Genomic DNA, 22,437 nt, shown 5'->3' with positions numbered 1-22,437 from the left:
TGAAGCAGAATTACACCCTCCTTGTTCCTACAGATGTTCACAGTACCACTGCTAGGGTACTAAATATGATATTATATTGATGGTCATCTGTTTGCGCTTCTTTATCTACCTTGCTCAAAGATGGTGAAGTTCCTGAGATTAGGAATTATGCTTTTTCCATGCAACTTCACACTTAAAATAGCTCTGCCTGGAGCATCTGCATTTGTTCTTGCAGGGAGCTTTGTAACTCCAAAGTACGCAAAGGAGGATGTTTCAAACAGAGATCTTAATTGGGAATACATTAGCAATGATTTCTGGGTGAACTATGCATACCTTTTGGCCTTACTGTAGGACTGACTTCAGATTCTCAGGAACCTCATAGTTGTAGTAAAGAGGAGTCGACATAAGCCAATGGTTGTTGGGCTGGTGAGACTGGGGACCTCAAAACGGCCGACCCCAGGCCAGCAACCTCCCAGTAAGTCTGTCTTGCCACTCTACCCTACCTTAGCACACAAAGACCTGTAACCCTTGCCCTAGTTGGAATGCCACCCTACCCCCATCTTCCCGCTGAAAGCTCTTTATAGACCCCCCTGTGGTTTGCCTGGGTGTGACTTCCCTGACTCAAGCCCCTCTGAGTCACGGAACCTCTCCCCATTAAAGCATTCTCAAACCTACTGCCTGGCTCTGCTGTTTTTAATTTCTCTGCCGTTCATTTGGGAAAAACCTAACAGTTGTCATTATAATATTATGATTAATGCTAAATAAGGTCTGAGTAGACAGAGGAAGATGGTTACAACTTTTTTTCTAAATGTGTATTTGACAGTCTTTGTCTAAAGACTTGACACAGCCCAGCAGCTGCTGGACTGGGCCTGCTGGGCCCTCTGCCACCATTGCCACCATGAGGGTCTCTGTATGTGAGAATCTTTTATCGGACTGTAAAAATTTTAGAGGACTGGGTTGTGCTACTCAGGAAAAGTTTTGAAATGGGTCAGGCAATAAAAGATCTTCTGTTAGGCCCCTTTGAGCTCAGGGTTGTAAATGAGCTCAACAATTAACAGTTACTGGATCCCCCAGAGAAAGAGCCCTAGGACCTATAAAACATGATGAAAGTCAACATATGACAGATTTGGGGGAAATTAGCTCACCTAATTACTAGAAGTTTGACAGTCTGTAATTCCTCTTACAGGCGGTATGAAATATATCAGCGATTAACATTCCTCAGCGGAAATCTTGAGAACAAGGAATCATTTCCTTAAATTTCATTGTCTTTTAGTTAAGTGACTCCTCTTTCACAAATACTGTGGAGTGGAAATGCAAACCACAGCCACTTTTTGAAGATGGATTGACAATTTGTCACAAATAACAGTGTGTGAATCAATTTAGTCACCATAGGATTGGACTCTTCCTCCTGATAACATCCAAAGAGGCTCAAGAGGTTGTAATCTTTACAATCAAATAACCAGAGGAGACAGCTCTAATCTGATCTATGCTATAGTGAACATAATAAACACTCTAAAATGCCCAGTGTTATTTACTTGATATAACTATAATTAGGCAAATCAGCAATGAGCCAGATTGAGCCTTGGGTCAGTGATATAGCCCTTGGTAAATATTTCAGGTTTTCTGAGAGACTCAATGAGCTCAGTGCTCTGAGATACAGAGACAAAACGATGAGAGCTAATGAAACATGAGTAGGAATCACGTGATACATGTGAAGGGTGTTCTGGGGCAGTGGGGGGAGATCATAGAGTCTTGGGGGAACAGGAGAGCCACAGCTTCCGTTCTCCACTAGCAGTTGTTATTTTTAAAGCAGAGTCTCTTTGATGTGATGTACATTATCATTTCATGCTCCTTCAATATTCTTTTTCATGTGGGGATTTTGAGTCATTTTCATACTTCCTCTTTTAAAGTTCCTTAAACCCCTATAAAGTATAAGAATACTGATTGCCGCCCTTGGAGATAGGACTTTTTTTTTTTTTTTTTTTTAACCACCACTAACATAAGTACCATTCATTTCTCCTCATTGCTCCCTGGTTCTTGGAAATGGACAGTATAGACTTCCTGATCCTTAAGGTTAAGAGCTATGGCAGTCCCTGCCTAGTCAATCTGTTCATGGAACAAACACCTCTTTGAAGGAAGGATTCACATTCTTATCTGATAACTACGTACTACACATATTCTTGGTATATTTTTTTCCAAATTGGAACTTTCTCTTAAAGAATTTACTTTGGGTTCCCAATTCCCTGGAATAAATTTTTAAAAAATTAAACAGGTATAATTGACATATAACATTATATTGATATACAGGTATACGGCATAATGATTTGATGTTTGTATGCTTGCAAATGATCAGCACATAAGTCTAATTAATGTCTGTCACCTTACATAGTTACAATATCCTAAGAACTACTGGAAAACATAACTTTGGAACTTTAAAGATAACTACTTTAGTTATTAAATTAGAATTTAAAGTAATGCTGAGAACAGATACTAAATGCAGCATTTTGTCCCAAATAGGTATAGTTAATGCATTTCTGAGTCTTAGTTCTCACCAGGCTGTGACTACAAAATGAGAACTTTCCAGGACAGGTCTAACTAGCCCAATGCCAGAAAGTGGTGCTTCTGTGATTGGTCCCTACCTTCTTCTGAGATCCTCAGAGGGATCTTGGGCATTCTCAGGTAGTGTCCCCCATGTCTCTACCAGGAGGCATTACAGCATGGTGCTTAAGAGCCTAGGCACTGAAGTCTTACTACAGAGAGAAGCTTAAATCCCCACTCTTTACTTACTTTGTGACCTCTCTGTTTCTGAGTTTATTCATTTTAAAACTGACACAATAACCATACTCATAGAGATTGTTAAATAAGAGGATATGTATACAATGCTTTAGCATGGTGTTGGCACTTTATAAGTGCAACTTCTAGCAGATGGGATGCTTTTGGCATAACACAAATATGTAACACAAAAACTGGTCAAGAATGGCTTAAACATGAAAAGATTATCTCATTTAACAAGAACTCCCAAGATTGGATGGCTTCAGTGGTTCAGTGACTTAGAGTGAGGGCATGAACAATTTCTTTTTCTGCTCTACTCTTTCCTCTGTCAGATTTTCCTCAGACAAGCTGCCATTGTGTGTGTGAGAAGTTTACATATGTCATCCAGACAAGAAATTGTCCAGAGAAAACAAGAGAAGGAAACATCCTTCTCTTACTACAACTTGATTTTTAACAGCAAAGAAACCTCACTCTTGGCAGACTTCTCTTCATTTGCCACTGGCCAGAATTTCACCACACATCCATACTGAAACCAGTCACTAGTGAGGAGAATATTTACCATGATTGAATTACACTGACCAAGATTTATGTTTGACCAAGGAATAAGATCACCTCCCCCAGGAGTATGTGTCCCTGAAGTTAGGGAAAGATGGAGCACAAAGGACATGTGACTGAGTCCCACCGAGAAAATCAAAAAGTTGAGACTGGCTTGCTAAGTACTCTGATGGTGTGAGCAAAGAGTCTGAAACCTGTTGGGATTGAGCAGCATTCCCAGGGTTTGTAGCTGAGGATGCATGTTTTCTGGAGACAAAATATGAACTACACATGACAGCCATCTGATGGGAGTTTGATTGGTGGGACTCTGGTGGGACTGCAAAGAATTGTTACAGTTAGGGTGTGAGAGGGAATGCGCTAGAATAGATGGTGGTCAGAAGCTGGATGCTTGGAATTGGTGTTAAGGATTACAGATATTGGTAATGACAGAAACTAGGATTTAATCATTGGAATTAAGTGGCTGAAACAGACTGGAGAACAAGATCATTGGAGAAAGAGGTCAAGGAACTGAGAAACTAGAAAAATCATGTAAGGTAGACATTGAAGTCCTCAAGAATTGTGACAGGCAGTACTAGAATGATAGGGAACCCAAGAATGAAGATGAGAGAGGGCAAGAGAAAATAGGGGCTCATTTGCAACAAAGAGAAATGGTGGTATGGTTTGTTGATGTAAGATTCAGAGAGTGAATTTTAGGTCATGGAAGATTAAGGGGACCATCAACTAGTCTCTCCTCAGACCAAGTAGTGTGAGGAGTGCAGAAGAAAGTCGACCTGGAAAGGATTCAAGGGAAGTAGTTTTGACTAGAACAAAAAGGTGAAAGGAAGGTTGAAACAAGCTAAAGATTTAGAGAATTTTATTGATGATTGATTTTGAGTTCCAGAGGGCACGACGGAAGTGATTAGGAAATATAATACGGAAGAGTATTCCTGAAGGAATAATGTGAAAGCCATATGGAGCTTCTTGCAGTGACAAAATTAACAGGAGTCAAGGACATATGAAATCTGCCTTGATGGTTTTGAGGAAGAAAGTTGTGGCAAGGCTTCATACTGAAGGGTAGAAACCGGTGACAAGGTCTTTCTAGGAGTCCTGCTGAGTCTGGAGTGTTTAATGACCCTGTGGTGAAAGCACTAAGGGTCTTACCCTGAGTACATCAAGCTTAAAGCTCCCAGCTGACCTTGCTAATGGTGGTGTAGACACTGAGGCTAGAGATGATAGTCTTACACCAAGCCTGAGCTCCTTTCTTGACCTGCTGGTAGATGGTCAGACACCAGGGATGAGATCTAACTCTGAGCATCGAGACATCAATAGCTAACATTGAGTGCAGTATATGCTAGGTACATGGTATTTTTATGTGTATTAGCACACTTGATCCTCAGAATAATCCTCTGAAATAGGTGTTATTATATCTGTTTACAGGTGAGAAATCTGATGCTTAACGCGATTATGACTAATAGTGATTTGTCCAATGTCATCATAAGAGATGGAGAGCAAATATGAAATTAGGCAGTCTGATTTGAATACACTTGCTCTTAAATTGTATGATACACCACCAGAGGAACTTTTTAAACCATCCTGGGTTTAAAACTTGCTTTTTACCCCTTATTCATCTAGAAATCACAAATGCAGTATTTACCCAAAGAATATAAAAGTACTAATTGGAAAAGAAATATGTATTCCTATATTACATTATTTACACAAAGATAATCAAGCAAACTAAGTGTCTATCAATATAAATTATAGACGAATGGATCGAGAAGATGTGAGATAGATATATGTAAGAGATATAATGTAATATATATATATATATATATATATATATATATATATATACACATGCGCCATAAAAAACAGAATGAGACCTTGCCATTTGCCACAACATGGATGGGTACCTAGAGGATATTATACTAAGTGAAATAAGTTGGACAAAGACAAACACCATGACTTTGCTTATGTATGAAATCTAAAAGACAAACAAATAAGCAGAAACCCATAAATAAAGAAAACAAACTGATGGTTACCAGAGGGGAAGAGGTGAAGGACAGGCAAAATGGATAAAAGGGAGTGGAAGGTAAAAACTTCCAGTTATGGAATAAGTCACAGGGATGAAACGTACAGCACAGAGAATATAGTCAATGGCAATGATATTGTACTAGCATTGTATAGTGACAGATGATAACTACATTTGTGAACACAGCATAACATATAGATTTGTCCAATCACTGTTGCACACCTGAAACTGATGTAGTAACACTGTGTGTCAACTATACTTCAATAAAAAAGGGGAAAAATAATAAAAATCACAGATGCTTGTTTGCTCAGATGGACTTATCACTTTACATATTATAACATTAGGCATTTAGGTGGGTCTTAATATATGCTTTATCAAAAAAAATGCAACAATTCCAAGTGATAAACTCTGTTGTAAACATTCTAAAGATTAATTTTGAAAGTAATAAAGTGGAATATAATGTAGAGGTCATGAATACGTGTTCCTATAGGATATATTTAATGTCTTAATGTTATATTAATGGATACTTGTGTGTTGGGATAAAATTTAATGACAGTATTGACACATCACTAGAAAAGCTGTCAGTGCCCACTTTGGTAGCCCATGGGCCCTTACATAAGGAAGACACGCTAAGTCATAAAGCAATCTGTATTTAAAGAACCTAAATAAACAGTACAATCAAATGAACCTTGACTAGACATTGGACCAAAAAAAAAAAAAAGAGGGATACCCATGGGGACAACTGGAGAAATCTGACCATGGACTGTGTTATTAGACTACAGAATTATCAACTTTGATACAAGTATCAAATGATACTTTGATACAAATGATACAAGTATTGTGGCTACAGAGGTGAATGTCCTTATTTTTAGAAAACACATCCTTAGGTATTTAGGGGTAAAGGGTTCTAATATCCCAACTTTCAGATGGTTCACTCAAATGAATGTATGCAAATAGACACACACACAGACACATATAGCAAAAAAAAAATTAAAAATGTTAACTGCTAAATCTGAATAAAGGTGCATAGATATTCAACTTTTCTATGGATTTGAAGTTTTTCAAATTAAAAAGCTGGGGAAAAGCATGAGGTTTTTAATAACTTTCTTCTATGAAATGCAGGTTTTAAAAAAGTATTGTTTCTAAACTGACATCACTTCTATATGCCATGATCTTATGTAGATTTGTTCAAGTAGGTTAACAAATAGCTATTTCATATTCATGTATGTAAGTTTAAATATTCAAACTGGGAACACCTTTAAAACTGGAAAACCAGTAAGTGGTAAAAGAAACACCAACTGGAGACAAAAGTTGAAAAGGTTGCTATTGAGGAACAAACCATCCTTGATGAAGGAGGCTGTGGTGGCAGTGGTGGTGTGGGGGCAGTGGTAGAGAGTAGAGAATTCCTGTTTTCTCATACAAGGCTTATTAAAAAGTTATTTAATTCCTCAGATTGTATGTATGTTTAACATAGTATTTTTAAAAATCCATTTAAAAGAACTGCTTTACTCGGCACCTTTGCCCTTAGGATTCCTGTTTCCTTTTATTTTATGCTGTTTTAATGCTTAATGTTAGAAGGAATAAAATGAGGCTATCAAGGAACATTGAAAGCTTATTTTATATACATAGCTTTGCTTCTTATCAGGCACCAGTGACACTTGGCAAGAACTGTTTCTTCCCCTCATGTAGGTATAATCTCACCTGAAATTATAAAATGTTATGCTCTGGTTAGATGTGTAAAAGTTTAAAAGTAAATTGTAAAGCATTATATTCTATTTAGATGTAGAAAAAATAAGAAATTAGTAGTCCTTAAGATAGCACCTGTTAAGAGGAAACTGCATACATGCACTCTACTAAATAAAGATCAAAACTCTTATTTTAGTGTTTGAAATGGTGAAATTATGATTGTATAGAGAACACAATATTTATGTGTAAGTTCAATCAGTATAGAGGTGGCTGAAATGTCATCAATTATGTAATGAGATGTTACTGTATTTAGTTTTTAATGTGGCAAAAACTTCAATCTATGTTCTGAGTAATATATTTATAAGTTCTCCTTCCAAGAACAAAAGAGCCAGTAATTAATAAAGACAAGTGTTCAGATTTATTTGGAAATTCACAGTTTCTAATGGCACTACAGCTCCGTAGTTACATACTGAAAGTCATCTTTCCACAATACTGGGTGCTGCACACAGATTGTGTACCTTCCCACTCTCCCTCCGCTCTCGTCTGGACCTCTTTTCAATGAGTTTCTATACAATCAGGCCCTCTTGCTCTGAATGGCTAATTGTACAGACTGGAAAAAAATTCAAATCATCTAAAACATACTGTTAACCTAAAAGCAGCAACTTAAACAAACAAAAAAGGCTTTAAATAGGTCACATTACAAACAATACCCCCAGAAAGGTATTAGACGAGTTTAAAAACAGTTATTACTAAAAGTGCTCAATAAGTTATAACTTAAGTCTTACAACACAAAATGGTCAATTCTCTCCCTTTCAAAAAGAAACTTCTGACCTTCACTCATTACTGTACAAACACACACTAAGAAATCATTGTATTGAAATACAGTTGCTGCCAATTATTTTTAAAGAAAAAAAACGACAAAATGAAAACAGACACATCGACATCACACAACGTATACCTCTGCACATTTGTAGCCAATACAAAGCAAACATCAAGGAATAATAATCCGTTTAGACTTGACCAATTAGACAAGGCTTGACAAACTCACTAGCTGGTTCCGTGCATATGTACATAGGCAGTGATTATATCATATGAGACCTGGACTCATTTGACAAACCTTCAAATGTTCTATTTGTAGTAACAGGAAGCAATTACCTGAAAGTCTGAAGGATTAGTGCTTATTGTGAATGTTTAAAATGTAATGTAGCTAATGAAAACCCTTACAAGTGGTTACTGTGTTTAAGAGGTGAATTTATAAAAAATTTATTTCCAAATACCAGTTATTTGCAAGAAAAAAATCTTGTAGGCTTTTTTCTCATTGAGTTAATAGCTAGAGAAAAACAAATGAGAATAAGTTAAATGAAAATATCAGTATCAAGGTTTACCTAAAAGAGACAAAAATTCCAGCAAGTTTTTGCTTCAAGTGAGTTTGCTAAACAGTAGTCTATTTGGCAAGTATGCAGGATCTTTACACCGTCTGACCCACATTACTGAACTTCAGGCGCAGATCACCTTAAAGCCTTGTAGTGTTTGCAGCTTCAAAAAACTAACAAAGTTATAAAAGAAATCAAATGACAGAAAAAGTTCTCCCTCCTCTTCCAGTGGCATTATAAATAGACAAAAGGCACATAAATATGGGAAGGTGCAAGAAATAGGAACAAAGCTAAAGGAAGAGGTTTAGGCTTTCATTCCTATCCCACCCAAAGGAACTGGGGCTTCCAAATTACGTTTGTCCCAGTAATTAATCTGTGAAAAAAAACATCTTTATAAAATGTCTACCATTGTCCTTGTAGGAAGTGATCAGCCTTGTAAAACTGCAGCTCATTAACCAAGATTGACACAATCCCACCTACTTTTTTTAAAAAGGCAGAAACCATAATTTCTGAATACTTTTCCCATTAATATTTTCTCCCTCCCCCAAACCCTTCAAATACCACAGACTGTTCTTCAAAGAACAACAAAAGTCTCCAGTATGAAAAGTTCTATTATTTTATATATGTCCCGAGACCGCTGTGACACCAAATGTTCCCACGGTGATCTCTTTGTTTCCTTTGATTATGTCATGCAGGCTCGGCAATGATCCTGACTTAGTCTGTATTAGAGTTTTTATCAATTTTCCTTGGTCTTGGACTTTAGATCGCCTTCGTTTTAAAGCCCTCTTCTCAGTTTTTGTCTTTTGGGACTGTCCATTGCACAGACTTGTGCAAGCTGAAATGCCACAAAAGTAAGATTCTTCTGACTGTGATGATGTTTCCGAGCTTCCTTCAGACGGAGGACCCTTATAGGAAGAATGATAAACTTCTCCCATATTAGAAAAATCTCTCTGGTTCATAAAGGGCTTCCTTCCTTTTAGGTCTCCATTGGCTACTGGGTGCAATGGATCTGCTGGCTTTATGGTTTCAATTTTTTCAGTTTTGTACTTGCAGCGTTTCTTCTATAACACAAATTTTTTAAAAAGGTAGTAATGAGACCTCCAATAGTTAACTCATCAAAACATCTAGACAGCTGGGCTAATGGAGCAAAGTACCAACCCAATGAGAAGTAAAACAGTGTTATGAACAGCATAACATACTGTTGTGTTCTGTATAGACACCACCATTACCTTCCCATTTTATAAATACTACTCAATCAAAACTCTTTACTTAGCAGCCACCTCTGAAAATAGATTTAGGAGATGATAACTAACATCTGAGTACTTACTAAGTACCAGGTATTATCTAGTTGCCTTCATGTGTATCTTAACTTATTGAGAAGTGAGTATTTTTATCCCCGGTTACTAAATTAGAAAACCAAGGTTCCGAGGTTTGGTTCTCTGCCCAAGTTACAACACAGTAAGTGGAGGTTGGGATTGAATCCTGGACTATTTTGGCTCTAAAGTCCAAGTTCTTTCACCTAGAGACCATTACCTCTAGTCAAAATGAGTACAACTTAGAGAGGCAAAATGGAAAAAGCAGACTTTGTAACCAAAAAGTCTAAGTATATTTTGAGTTTTACCACTGATTTAATAGATCATGCAATAGTATAAACCCTCTGAATTTCAGCTTTCTAATATCAGCTCGGGGATACTACCATCTCCAGGCTGCTGTGAGGATTAGAGAAATAGCACATGTATACATTGTGCCTAATAAGCACTGATACTCAGTAAATAAGGACTATTAGCCAGGGGTCAGCAAACCTTTTCAGTAAAGGACCAGGCAGTAAATATTTTAGGCTTTGCAGGTCACATACTGTTCCCTCTTGCATATTCTTTTTCATCTTACAACCCTTCCTTTAAAGATGGTTCCAGGCCCATACAAAACAGGCCACAGGCCAGATACAGCCTATGGGTCATAGCTTGCTGACTTCTGCAACATTTACTTATATCATTACTATGACTGGAAATAAACAGTAAATTTAAATAAGGACCACTTAAAGATTATAGCAAACCTTTCTACCTAATTCATCTATAATCACATAATTACACCAACACACTAAAAAGAATCAAAATATTACCTTTTTTTCTGGAGAGAACTTGAGGGGTTCTACGATGTACAAATCATTTGGGTCTACTATAAATAAGAAAAAATAAAAAGCAGATATAAAATGTAGATTATGCTATGATAAACACTAAAACTATACTGTCCCTTAGTAATTGTTTTCCTAACAGATACAGTGAATTTATAATTATAACATACTAAGCATTTATTTATGCATTTTAAATTAGTAAAAAGCGACAAACTGGAAGAGATGGTACCATTCTTATTTTGGGCTTGGTTGGTCTCCTTCAAATAATTTCCCTAAATTTTTCATTGATAGCTGGTCATCAGCCAACAGTAAGGATCCTTTTCTTGGGCCCAGCCCAAAACTCTTACCTGATGAGAAGGATAACACCACTAGGTAAACTAGTAACAAGCCTAGAGATCATCTGAGTATTTCCCTAAAAGACTAACCTACACTGTGTCACAAATGTGGGTTAATTATGGCAACAAGCAGCTGTGACCAGGTATGAAAGCCAGTTAAAGGAACATACACACAAAAAAAGAAATTTAAGAAGTTTTTTCTTACTGTATTTTACTATGACTAAAACTATGAATGCCAAAATCTAAAAACAGCTTGAACGTGCAATATAAATGACAAAGTAATACTGAATAAACACTTCTGGCAAGGTGAGTAAATTAAAAATATTCATTTTAAGGTTCCTAAGATTTCATTACTTTAAGCACATTAAAGACAGCTGTATACCACTTTCACACTGACAAGCTATACTTCTTGACAAGACATTTGACTACCAGATAAATGAGATCTCAGTCCTACTGAACCCATTAAAAGTAAACAGTATGTGGTCTGACAGAGCCAGAAGTTTATAAGTAGCAAAATTCACTATAAAACTTCATATACTGGGCAGCCCGGGTGGCTCAGCGGTTTAGCGCCGCCTTCAGCCCAGGGCCTGATCCTGGAGACCTAGGATCGAGTCCCACCATCAGGCTCCCTGCATGGAGCCTGCTTCTCCCTCTGCCTGTGTCTCTGCCCCTCTCCCTCTCCCTCTCCCTCTCTCTCTCTGTGTCTCCCATGAATAAATAAATAAAATCTTAAAAAAAAAAGAAACTTCATATACTGCAAATTTACTAATAATGCGATTTAACTAATTATGTTTTTTTTTACATTATATCCTAGAAATCTGCTGAGAAAGTCATCAAATATATAAAAATATCCAAAAAAAAAATATCCAAACATTCTTCCAGATAGCCATTTCTATCAGGTTACTAATCTCACTCTAATTGCTTTTTTAAAAAATAACACCTACTTCTAGGAATGGTTAACTGTTACTCAGATCACCCTCTCTATTGAAAGCAACTAAATATGGAACTTTAAAAAAATCACTAAAAGCACTGTAGAGCAGCCAAGATTAACTAGGCCAAATTTGAAGGAAAAGTAGGAAGCCAAACAGTGAAGTGGAACACAAAAGTCATTTTTGTCCTGATGGCATTTGCTAGTGCATGAGTATGTGAAGTTTAGCTCTGATGATCAAGAGAATAAGCTAGAAATCAAATCTTCAGACCCATCCAGAGTAGTAGTCTAATAAGACTCCCCGCAGTAAGCTAGAACTCTACAGAACTGCCCTCAGAGAAAGAATTAACCCATGCAATGCAAGGACTTACCGTCCAAATTCCCATCATCTGGTGGTCCAACTAACCTTACACTACAAACATAAAGTAAATATAAACCAATTCTCTCTGGAAGAAGGACCTACCTTCTAGCTCTCAAATTATCCCTACAAATTTTTCAAAGAGAAGGACCAACACACAAAGGTAAAAGCACAGAAAGACACAAAGCATCTTGAGCAAGAGCCAGTAGACCCAATTAATGAACAGATTCACAAAGTCTTAAGATATTACAATTATCAAACATAAGACTAAAAAGACAGCTATACTTACTATTTTTAAATAAAAAACAAGCTTGAAAATATCTGTAGGAAACATAAAACAAAAAAAGGGGGGGATCTAGATGTTTAAACAAATACTAAAAGAAGTCCTAGAAATGGAAAATATAATAACTGACATTAAAAACACAATGGAAGAATGTAATAGACTACAGATAGCTGAAGAATATACGACATGGAAAACAGATTGGAGGAAATCACCCAAATAATGCACAGAAAAGCAGAAAGAATGAAAATAACAGGGGATGCCTGGGTGGCTCAGTGGTTGAGTGTATGCCTTTGGCTCAGGGCATGATCCTGGGGTCCTGGGATCGAGTCCTGCATAAGGTTCCCCATAGAGAGCCTGCTTCTCCCTCTGCCTATGTCTCTGCCTCTCTCTCTGTGTCTCTCATGAATAAATAAAATCTTAAAAAAAAAAAAAAGTTTAGCGGCATAAAGTGAAAAGGAAGTTAACATTGAATTAAATGGGTACTCTAAAAGAGAATGAGGTAGAGTGAATATTCTGGGGAAAAAATAATGGTTAAGAATTTTCCAATACTGATAAAAGATACCAATTGAGAGATTCAAAGAGCCCAACAAATTTAAAAAGGAATAAAGAAAAAAAGATAATGTTTCAGTATGAAGGGAAATAATGGCAAACGGAGTCTCAGAAAGCAGAACTGAAGAATTAAGAAATTGGTATATATGTGAATAAATGTAATGAACATTAGTGTAAAAAATAGTATACCTTGTTGAGTTAAAACTAAACAAAAAAAATAAAGAATTTATATACACAAAACAGTAACATATAAATGAAGTAGAGGATACAAGATCTTTGTATTGTTCAAAAAGAGGTAAAAGTATTGAATAACTGCAGACTTTGACAAGTATTTGTAGATGCTAAAGTACAAGAAAATGTCAAAAAGAATGCACAACTTCTAATGACAGAATAAGAGAAGAAACTTGTAGCTCTCAAAGGGAGGAAAAATAAAGAGTTAATAGGCAAAAGATATGCAAGTACTTTTTTGCTAATAAATTTTAACATTTAGATGAAATGGAAAAATTCATGGAAATTTTAAATTTAAAGTGACAAAAAAAAAAAATCAGGTTCCTATAACCAAAACTCCTCTTACAAAGAAAATACTGGACCTATATGACTAATAATTCAAAAAATAATTATAATCTGAAACTCTTCCTGAGAACAGAAAATAAGAGAACACTGCCCATCTGATTTTACATACTTTACACATCAAAACCCAACAGTCTGAGAAATAAAAAATTAATGCTAACCTTATTCATGAACAGTAAGATAGCAAAATCCCTAGAGTATCACACAGAATTATGTGAAATTAACAATATGTACACAAAACATACACATATATAAATAATGTATTATGACCAACTTGTGTTTTTTTAACAATGTAATAAAAATGTAACTCTAGAATATCAATTAGTATAATTAATTTTAATAAGAAAATTAGAAATAGTCATCTTAAAAGAAGCTTAAAAAGTATTTGGTAAAATAAAGCATTAATGGGGAGAGGAACTATTATTAGCAAACTGAGAAGAGGAACTTCCTTTGATAATGGCTATCTACAGAACACCTATGAGAAATATAATACTTAACACTAGGTGTTTTCCCTTTAAGAATGGGAACAAGAAGAAAAAAAAAAAAAAAAAGAATGGGAACAAGACAAAGGTGCCTATCAGCTACTTCAACACTGCTAAAATGCTAGCCACTGCAGTTAGGGAAACAGGAAATAAGATCTATAAGGATTGGAAAGGAAGAAACAAAAATTGTCTGTAGTCTCAAAAAGTGTGCCCGTGTTCACAGAAGCTGCCACTCTGTCCTAACAATAAGTAAAAAAGCTGAACAAACCAAAAAATCAACTCTTTTTTAGCTCCTTCAGAGAAGTGAGCTCACAAGGCAAACTACTATCCCCAAACTCAGAGATAGGCAAATACAGTGAATCACAAATTACCTGGGCAGAAACCTCTGTGGGAACCAGTGCTCATACAGAAAAACCTGAACTATTAATTGATAAATTGCTGGATGCTCAGTGTGGATAAATCTGTAAGTTAAAAAGTCTAAGGAGGACATCCAGTCAAAGGGGAGCCCTCACACTTTTATGAGTCGTATTTTTAGGAGCTCTACCAGGTCCTCACCATTTTGAAATATTCCAGAGTAGCCCGATGTGGGACTTGATCCCAGGACTCCAGGATCATGCCCTGAGCTGAAGGCAGGTGCTTAACCGCTGAGCCACCCAGGTGTTCCAGAGAGTATTCTGTTCTTAACAAGGCCTGACTTTAGGAACTATTTTAGAAGAGCTGTACCTGCTGGTGTTTTATCAGAGCCGAACTGGCCTAAGCAAAAGGAGAAACCCAACAAACACTGGTGAAGTGTACAGTCCAGGGACAAAGGCCTGCCAAAAGACTGAAACCTAATCACAGGAGTCCACAATGCTTCCTCTACCACCACACCTCACCACTATATTATGAAAAGATCTGTTTATTTTAATTCCTTTTACCTAGTGCATCATGTCCCATCTGTCAATAAAAAATTACAAGGCATTTTTTAAAAAAGCAAAGAACACAGTTTGAAGAGACTAAACAAACATTAGAACTAGAGTTAGATGACAAGAATGGTGGAATTATCAGACCAGGAATTTTTTAAAATTATGATTAGTATGTTAAGAACTTTAATGTAAAAAAGTAGACAACATGCAAATATAGATGAATGATGTAGGCAGAAAAGTTCTAAAGAAGGATAAACAAAGAAATGCTAGAGATCAAACACAGTACCAAAAGATAGGGAATAGCCTCAAACTGAAAATGATCAAAATAATGTGCAGTGCATTTGTATAATGGAATATTGTATAAAGATACAACAACTATATTCAGTGACATGGTGAATCTCACAGTCAACAGTCAGAAGTCCCTGCACCCCGATGTTTATAGCAGCAATGGCCACGATAGCCAAACTGTGGAAGGAGCCTCGGTGTCCAACGAAAGATGAATGGATAAAGAAGATGTGGTTTATGTATACAATGGAATATTACTCAGCTATTAGAAATGAAAAATACCCACCATTTGCTTCAATGTGGATGGAACTGGAGGGTATTATGCTGAGTGAAATAAGTCAGTTGGAGAAGGACAAACATTATATGTTCTCATTCATTTGGGGAATATAAATAATAGTGAAAGGGAACATAAGGGAAGGGAGAAGAAATGTGTGGGAAATATCAGAAAGGGAGACAGAACGTAAAGACTGCTAACTCTGGGAAACGAACTAGGGGTGGCAGAAGGGGAGGAGGGCGAGGGGTGGGAGTGAATGGGTGACGGGCACTGGGGGTTATTCTGTATGTTAGTAAATTGAACACCAATAAAAAATAAATTAAAAAAAAAAAACAGTCAGAAGTCAAAACAGTGGTTATCCTGGGAGGGGATGGACAGTGTCTAAAAGAGCACAAGGAAGTTCTGGGGTACTGGATAATGTTCTCCATCTTAATCTGGGTGTTGGTCATACAGGTGTGTTCAACTGGTTTATGAAAATTCATCAAGGTTTACATATGACAATTACATTTTCTTACATGTAATTCTTCAATTAAAAATTTCAGTTGTAAAAGAAAATCAGCCAAAAGAAGAAAAAAAGAAAAAGGGGGAAGAAGAGATTTACTAGTCCTAAGTAAGCACACATGTAATGTAATGGGTTAAGTCTGTGAAGCTTTGTGGAAATAGTAATGCTCAGCAATGATTACTTGAAAGAGTTAATCAATTGAAACATGCTGTTGTTACTAAGTCTTTAAGAAAGAGAAGCCAGCCAATAATTATTAAGAAAGCCATTCTAATTGAAATACATAATTAATTTGGTTATTTTAATACTGTATAAAGATAAGTCTCTTAATAAGTGCTAATTTTAAAAGAACAGATATAAAAAAAATAGCCACTCAGTACACATTCATTCAAGTATTCACTGACTGTTAGACAATAGAATGCTATTATAGACCCTGGCCTATAAAAAAAGAGATAGACTAGATTTTTTTTTTTTCAGAAAGTGCCTCACAGTCCTAAACTAGAGACAAAAGGGGTCCTACCTGTACAAGAAGAGGAGGCAGATAAGCACAGGATGCTATGGGAGCACATTCAGGTTTTCCAAATCTGTTGAACTTTTTCAAACATCCCTTTCTAAAAAGAAATACTTCTAAACAGGAGCATGTGCAAACAAAGCTACCAATGGCTAATTAAACTAAGCCCCCCTTCCTTCCCCACCCTCTGGGCTTTTAGGAACAAAGACAGTAAGTGTGAAAATGATACAGTGGCTCTGACATAGTACAAACATGAAGGTTACCCATTATTCTGTTACAGGTGGTTTCGAACACAACATTGACATTGTAATTATGCCAGAAGTAAGTGTTTATATATATATATATTGCACAAAATCTACCTTCTTTGCCAGTTAACTGTAAAGACTTGGATCTGATGAGTGGGAATGAAGTTCTTCTTTTCAAATTCATATCATCATAGGAAGAGAAACACCTAAAACATGAAGAAAATGAACACAATGAGTAAACTACTCATTTACTAGTAAACTACTAGTAAACTACTCATATACTAGTAAACTAGTATAATTTACTTTGCACTTGGGGCTTGATAGAAGCTATTGAGAACTGAACATCCACAGAATACTAATCTCTAATGTAATACTTCAGTTATTGCTATTACATGTAAAAAATTGAGGATCATTGTCTAAAAGATGCTATATTAAAATACCTACTATCTTCTCCCTTTGAATTCCACATTTAAGCACCTTTCATAACTAAAACATTTCAAGGGTTTATGTACTTCCTATTAACGTATTTTTCATACCAGTCTACAGAACCTTCCAGATACAGGACTATCTCTTGCTAGTTACAATGATGTTTTAACAGTGCAGTTTTAAGATAATCATATGGGAAAAAGAAAGTATCTCATTATTTGCTTATTCAAATTTCTCAAAATATAAAATATAGTAAAAATAGTGAAATAAAATGTTGATATATACTACCTTTTTGGGCTTGGATATTGATTACTTTTAGGAAGTTTTGAAATATAATCTCCATCAAATTGAGAATTGTTTCGACAGCGCTGCATACAAAGCATCAGTCCCAAGACAACACAGAGAACCAAAGATATGACAAGATAGCTTTGTCGATCTGAAACCTGAGAGGAGAAAAGGATTTAATAATTATTATATTTTATTTTATAGTAATGTTAAATATATTATTATTTTATCCTGTCATTATAATTTAAAAATTATACTATAAAAAATATAATGGGATATAAAAATCAAAGGACAAATAATTTTAAGCATTTTTTAATATGTTTCAAAACCATAAAATGAAGGGCATGCACTTAGAAAATGTCCTACTGAGATAATTTTTCTTCTCTTCCCCTCCAATACTTTGAACATTTTTAAATCTATGGAAAACTTTTAAAAATAGTAATGAACATATTCATGCCTTTTCACCTATGTTCATCAATAGTTAACATTTTGCCACATTTGCTGTGTTTTTCCATCTGTATTATTCCTACTTGGGGAGAAAAAAAAATCTTGCTCCTGCCTAGTCTTTACCATCTTGTAATACTGAAACAGCAATTACTCAGTTATTTAAGCCAAAAACACAGGATCATCCTTAGTTCCTCATCCCACACATCCGATCTTTCATCAAGGCTTGTCTTTCTCTTCAACATTCCCTGAATTCAACAACTTCACACTGTTTTCCACTTCTAAAAATATAAGTCCAAACCAACATCACCTCACTCAGGTCACTGCAACTGCATCCTAATTAGTCTCCTTCCCACTTCTGTTCTTGCTATTCCCCAAGAGGCAATTCTCCAAAGAGCAACAAACAGGGAGTTTCTCAAAGTGCTGTCAATGAGATGACCCATGTCACTTCTTAATTCTTTCCCTAAGAGTAAAAATCAACTCTAAATTGCCTACAAAGGCCTTTATGACAGGGTCCCTGGCATATCCTGAATGTACTTCTTACTCTCCTTCTCATTCTATTTCAGCCACCAGCCTTCTTTCTGCCCTCAGATATACCACACAGTTTCTAATCATGGGTCCTTTGCCCTAGTGCTGCTAGTAACAGGTTTGTTCTGAACCTAAGCCTCCTGTGGCATGCAAACTCTTCTTGTGCACTCAAGTTCTAATGTCACTGCCTCAGATAAGCCTTCCCAAATCACTCTAGCTAAGCAACCCTTACCATAATCACTTCATACACACATATTTCATTTTCTGTCTTACTGTCCTCTCCCCCAGAAGAGTTCTGTGGCCAGGGACTACTCACTGCTATATGCCATAAGGAATGTACAGCTTACACCTCACATACACTGGATGCTCAATACTTGTTAAATCAATGCAATGTTTGCTTTGTTAAGCAACTCAGTAAGCCTTTGTGAACTGAAAATGGAAGTACCAGTGGTTTGCAAAAGGCCTAATAGTATTGCTTTATAACCATATTTTAGGTAAGCCCTAAACTATGAATGCCTTGTTTTCCAAAAAATTATCATAATTAATCTATTTCCAAAATATTATAGTGCCACATTCCAGTGTTCTAAGCAAGTTCTTTATAAATGACTATTTTGTTTGGTTTAAGTTCTTAGATACCATGTTAATAAATCAGTCTTTTTTTTTTTTTTTTTTTTTTTTTTATAAATCAGTCTTTATAACAACCTCTATATATGCAATGTGTCTTACAATACCAGCAATAACAATACCTCGCGTTTTAATTCTGCCACTGTTGTTGATAAGTTTGAAACAAGCTGTGTCATGTTGGTCAATTGTGCCTGTAGTAACTGAATGGCTTCTGTTTGCCGCTGATCCTATGATAAAGAAAGAAGTAAGTATTATTTTTGTGTGTGTGAAAGTTTCATCTATACGTTAAATATACTGCAAGTTCCAGTAAAATTACTAAGTTTCTCAAGAAAAAAAATACATAATAGAAAGCTTTTAATGAACAAGTACTGTAAAATGTGACCAGAAATTAAAAAAACACAAAAAAACAAAAAATGAGACTGTTGAATCCTCCCTTCCCTGACTCCTACAAAAAACATTTTGCCATTTATTGCCACATTTGGATTACTGTCTAGTGGAAGTTAATAAATTACTTCAAGTTAATATGGGCTCCATATGCAGGAACGAGCATATAGTCAGCTATATGCAACACAATCACTTTGTCAAATATGTTCTCAAACCAAAGCAGTCAGTACAAAAAGATGCTGAAAAAGTTCTGAAAAATGTTTTGGGGTATAAAGCACACTCATACTAAGAAGCTTTTACAAATTCTATTCTATCACACACATTAGAATGGAACTTAGAATGTCATATAGTCAAAAACCTACAACTGATCATCTAGTCAATGCTAGAATATCACCAATAAAAATAAATTAATCAAAAACATCCATCTAGATTTTTAAAACTTTTATAACTGACAAACGTGTCTTTATGTAAAATATCTACCTGCATATTTTAGGGAATTATGCATCATGCTCATGGTCAGGAATCTGTATTAGGGACACTGTATTGAAATTTTCAACTTACTACTGAATTTGGGAAGGAGTAAAAGAGGACAGAATGTAAAGAAAATCTAACACTCTATTTAACTATATAACCATTTATCATTCTAGACCTAACTTTTTCAAATTTAGATTTAAATAAGTCTTAGGGCAGCCTGGGTGGCTCAGCGGTTTAGTGCTGCCTTCAGCCCAGGGCCTGATCCTGGAGATGAAGGATCGAGTCCCACACTGGGCTTGCTGCATAGAGCCTGCTTCTCCCTCTGCCTGTGTCTCTGCCTCTCTCTTGAATAAATAAATAAAATCTTTAAAAAATAAAAATAAAAATCAATCAATCTTAAATCTCAAATGTGTGTATGTGCAAGAGTAGGGAGGATGTGGATGTATAAAACTAACAAAAAGTTTCACCTATTTCCCTACTGTGATACACTGTGGTACTTTTCTGTCTTACTTCATCTTTTTAAAATGCTGAATCTGACTCATTTTATCTTGTGACTCACATTTGACAAATACGTTCCAGACAGTTATAAACATTTAAAGAAAAAACTATGAAATTTAATAATTTGGTTAACACTTCTATCAAGATTTACTTCTAATACTGTTAATAATACATAAATTATATTAAAGTATTTAAATAAGTTTTTGAGATGAGAAAATATAAAGAGGAAATAATTTTAACCATTAAAATTAATGAAGAACTAATTAACTACTGTGTTCATGGGTCAGAAGACAATACTGTTAAGACGTCAGTTCTCCAAACTGATCTAAAATTCAGCAAAATCCTAACCAAGATGCAAACATGTTGTTGTTGTTTGTTTGTTTTGTAGAAATTGGCAAACTGATTCTAAAATCTGTATTAGTCAAAACAATTCTGGAAGAGATGAACAAAGTTGGAAGATTCACACTATGTGACTTCAAGAGTTCCTTTAAAGCTATAGTAATCACAACAATTTGGTAAAAGTATAAAAATAGATGAATAGAACAAAAGAGCAGCCTTGAAACAGACCCATGTATGTATGGTGAATTAATTTTTTATCAAGAGTACAAAGGAAATTCAGTGAGGAAGGGATAGTCTTTTCAACAAATATACTCGAATAAAGAGATATTCATTCATATGTTTCTCTATCCCCCTCCTCAACAAAAAGAACTTTGGGCCATACTTTGCAATATGTAAAAATTAAAATAGATTATAAACCCAATGTAAAATGAAAACTATAAAACTTTTAGAACAAAACGGAGGAAAAAAATCTTTGTGACCCCAGGTTACAGAAAGACTTTATAGAGCAAAGAAAAAATGGGTAAGTAGGCTTTAACAAATTAAAAACTTCTCTTCATGAGATACTTTTAAGAGAATGACAAAACAAATAATGAACTGGGAGAAAATATTTGTAAAGCATATCTCTAATACAGGACTTGTATTCAGAATACATAAATAACTCTCAAACTTCAATTAAAAAAAAAAAACACTAAAGGAAGAAATTTGTATGGAACCACAAATAGATTGTGTGTGGAACTGGCAGTAAGATGCAACTAAACTCTGAAACCTCAGGCCTCCTCACTTCATCTCATTATCCCCTAGTCCCAGATAAGCTTTTAGAAAAGTATAAAATTTCTCATTTTAGTAACACACCATAAAAACTTTTATTTTATTTTATTTATTTTTTCATAAAAACTTTTAATAAGCATCTGGATATTACAACACTGAAGCCGTTCAATACTGAAATTGTTTCCTTAAAATCAACAAGACAGGGTAATGGCCAATATCAGCAGTCTTATTGCATGACAGGCAAGAGACAGAGGGTAAAAAAAGAAGAAATAAAAAGGTATAAGGATTAAAAAGAAACAGAACTATTCTTATTTGCAATCAAAAGATTTGAGTTTAACAAAGTTACGTAAAAAAAAAAGGCCAATGCACTTCTACCACACATACACACACAAACTTGGAAACGTGATAGGAATAATGCTCAAGAAAATTATCTCTAGAGGAGATACAGATGCTGATAGCTAGGTAATTTCCCAAACATGACATCTTATAAGACTTATCTTAACCTATTGGGGAAAAAAAATGAATCAATATTACTTATCTTTCTTACCAGCAAGAACCTATAGAATTCTAAAGAAATCTATATAAAATGTAAATAAGGGGTGAAGATGACCAACCTGCTCCTCTGCTATTCTTGAAGTATTCTGAAGCTTTACTATTGTTTTATTGAAAGCCTTTTGCATTTCTTCCATTTGTTTTCGGTACCTGTGGAGTAAGAAAGGATTTAAATTAGCTTTAATTTCTTATTAACTTATTACTGTAAACAACTTCTGATTTCATCCTGTGAAATAAATCTACTTTTTTGAAAATGACTTATTGAGGCCTGAAACACTTACAAAGGTAAAATAAAGAGGTCCCTTGAAGTATTTACTACCTTAACACTAATTCTACACATCTCGCTACTATATAAGATTAGTCACATATATATCAATTAATTTATGA

The 22,437-nt window shown here is 35.3% G+C and overlaps 1 protein-coding gene across 6 annotated transcripts in view; it reads right to left on the bottom strand.

Moving 5' to 3' along the window:
- Positions 1 to 7,395: 7,395 nt before the first annotated feature.
- The window catches only part of SUCO (SUN domain containing ossification factor), an 88,818-nt gene continuing 73,776 nt past the window's right edge, over positions 7,396 to 22,437 (bottom strand). For 3 of the 6 annotated variants that reach the window (XM_077901694.1, XM_077901696.1, XM_077901697.1), the window contains 6 exons: positions 22,113 to 22,200; positions 19,158 to 19,262; positions 17,443 to 17,597; positions 16,843 to 16,934; positions 10,493 to 10,548; positions 7,396 to 9,434 (listed from right to left, as the gene is read on the bottom strand). In XM_077901694.1, the coding sequence (XP_077757820.1) occupies positions 8,991 to 9,434; positions 10,493 to 10,548; positions 16,843 to 16,934; positions 17,443 to 17,597; positions 19,158 to 19,262; positions 22,113 to 22,200 (940 nt within the window). In that variant the 3' untranslated portion in view covers positions 7,396 to 8,990. Of the gene's footprint in view, positions 9,435 to 10,492; positions 10,549 to 16,492; positions 16,584 to 16,842; positions 16,935 to 17,442; positions 17,598 to 19,157; positions 19,263 to 22,112; positions 22,201 to 22,437 lie in introns of those variants that run through there. The other 3 variants (XR_013381984.1, XM_077901695.1, XR_013381985.1) reach the window with 3 other exon arrangements.

Source organism: Canis aureus, chromosome 6 (assembly GCF_053574225.1).
Source record: "Canis aureus isolate CA01 chromosome 6, VMU_Caureus_v.1.0, whole genome shotgun sequence".
In the NCBI taxonomy this organism is placed as follows: domain Eukaryota; kingdom Metazoa; phylum Chordata; class Mammalia; order Carnivora; family Canidae; genus Canis; species Canis aureus.
The sequence above is the reverse complement of the archived record's forward strand: the minus strand, read 5'-3'. Positions and strand labels throughout refer to the sequence as shown.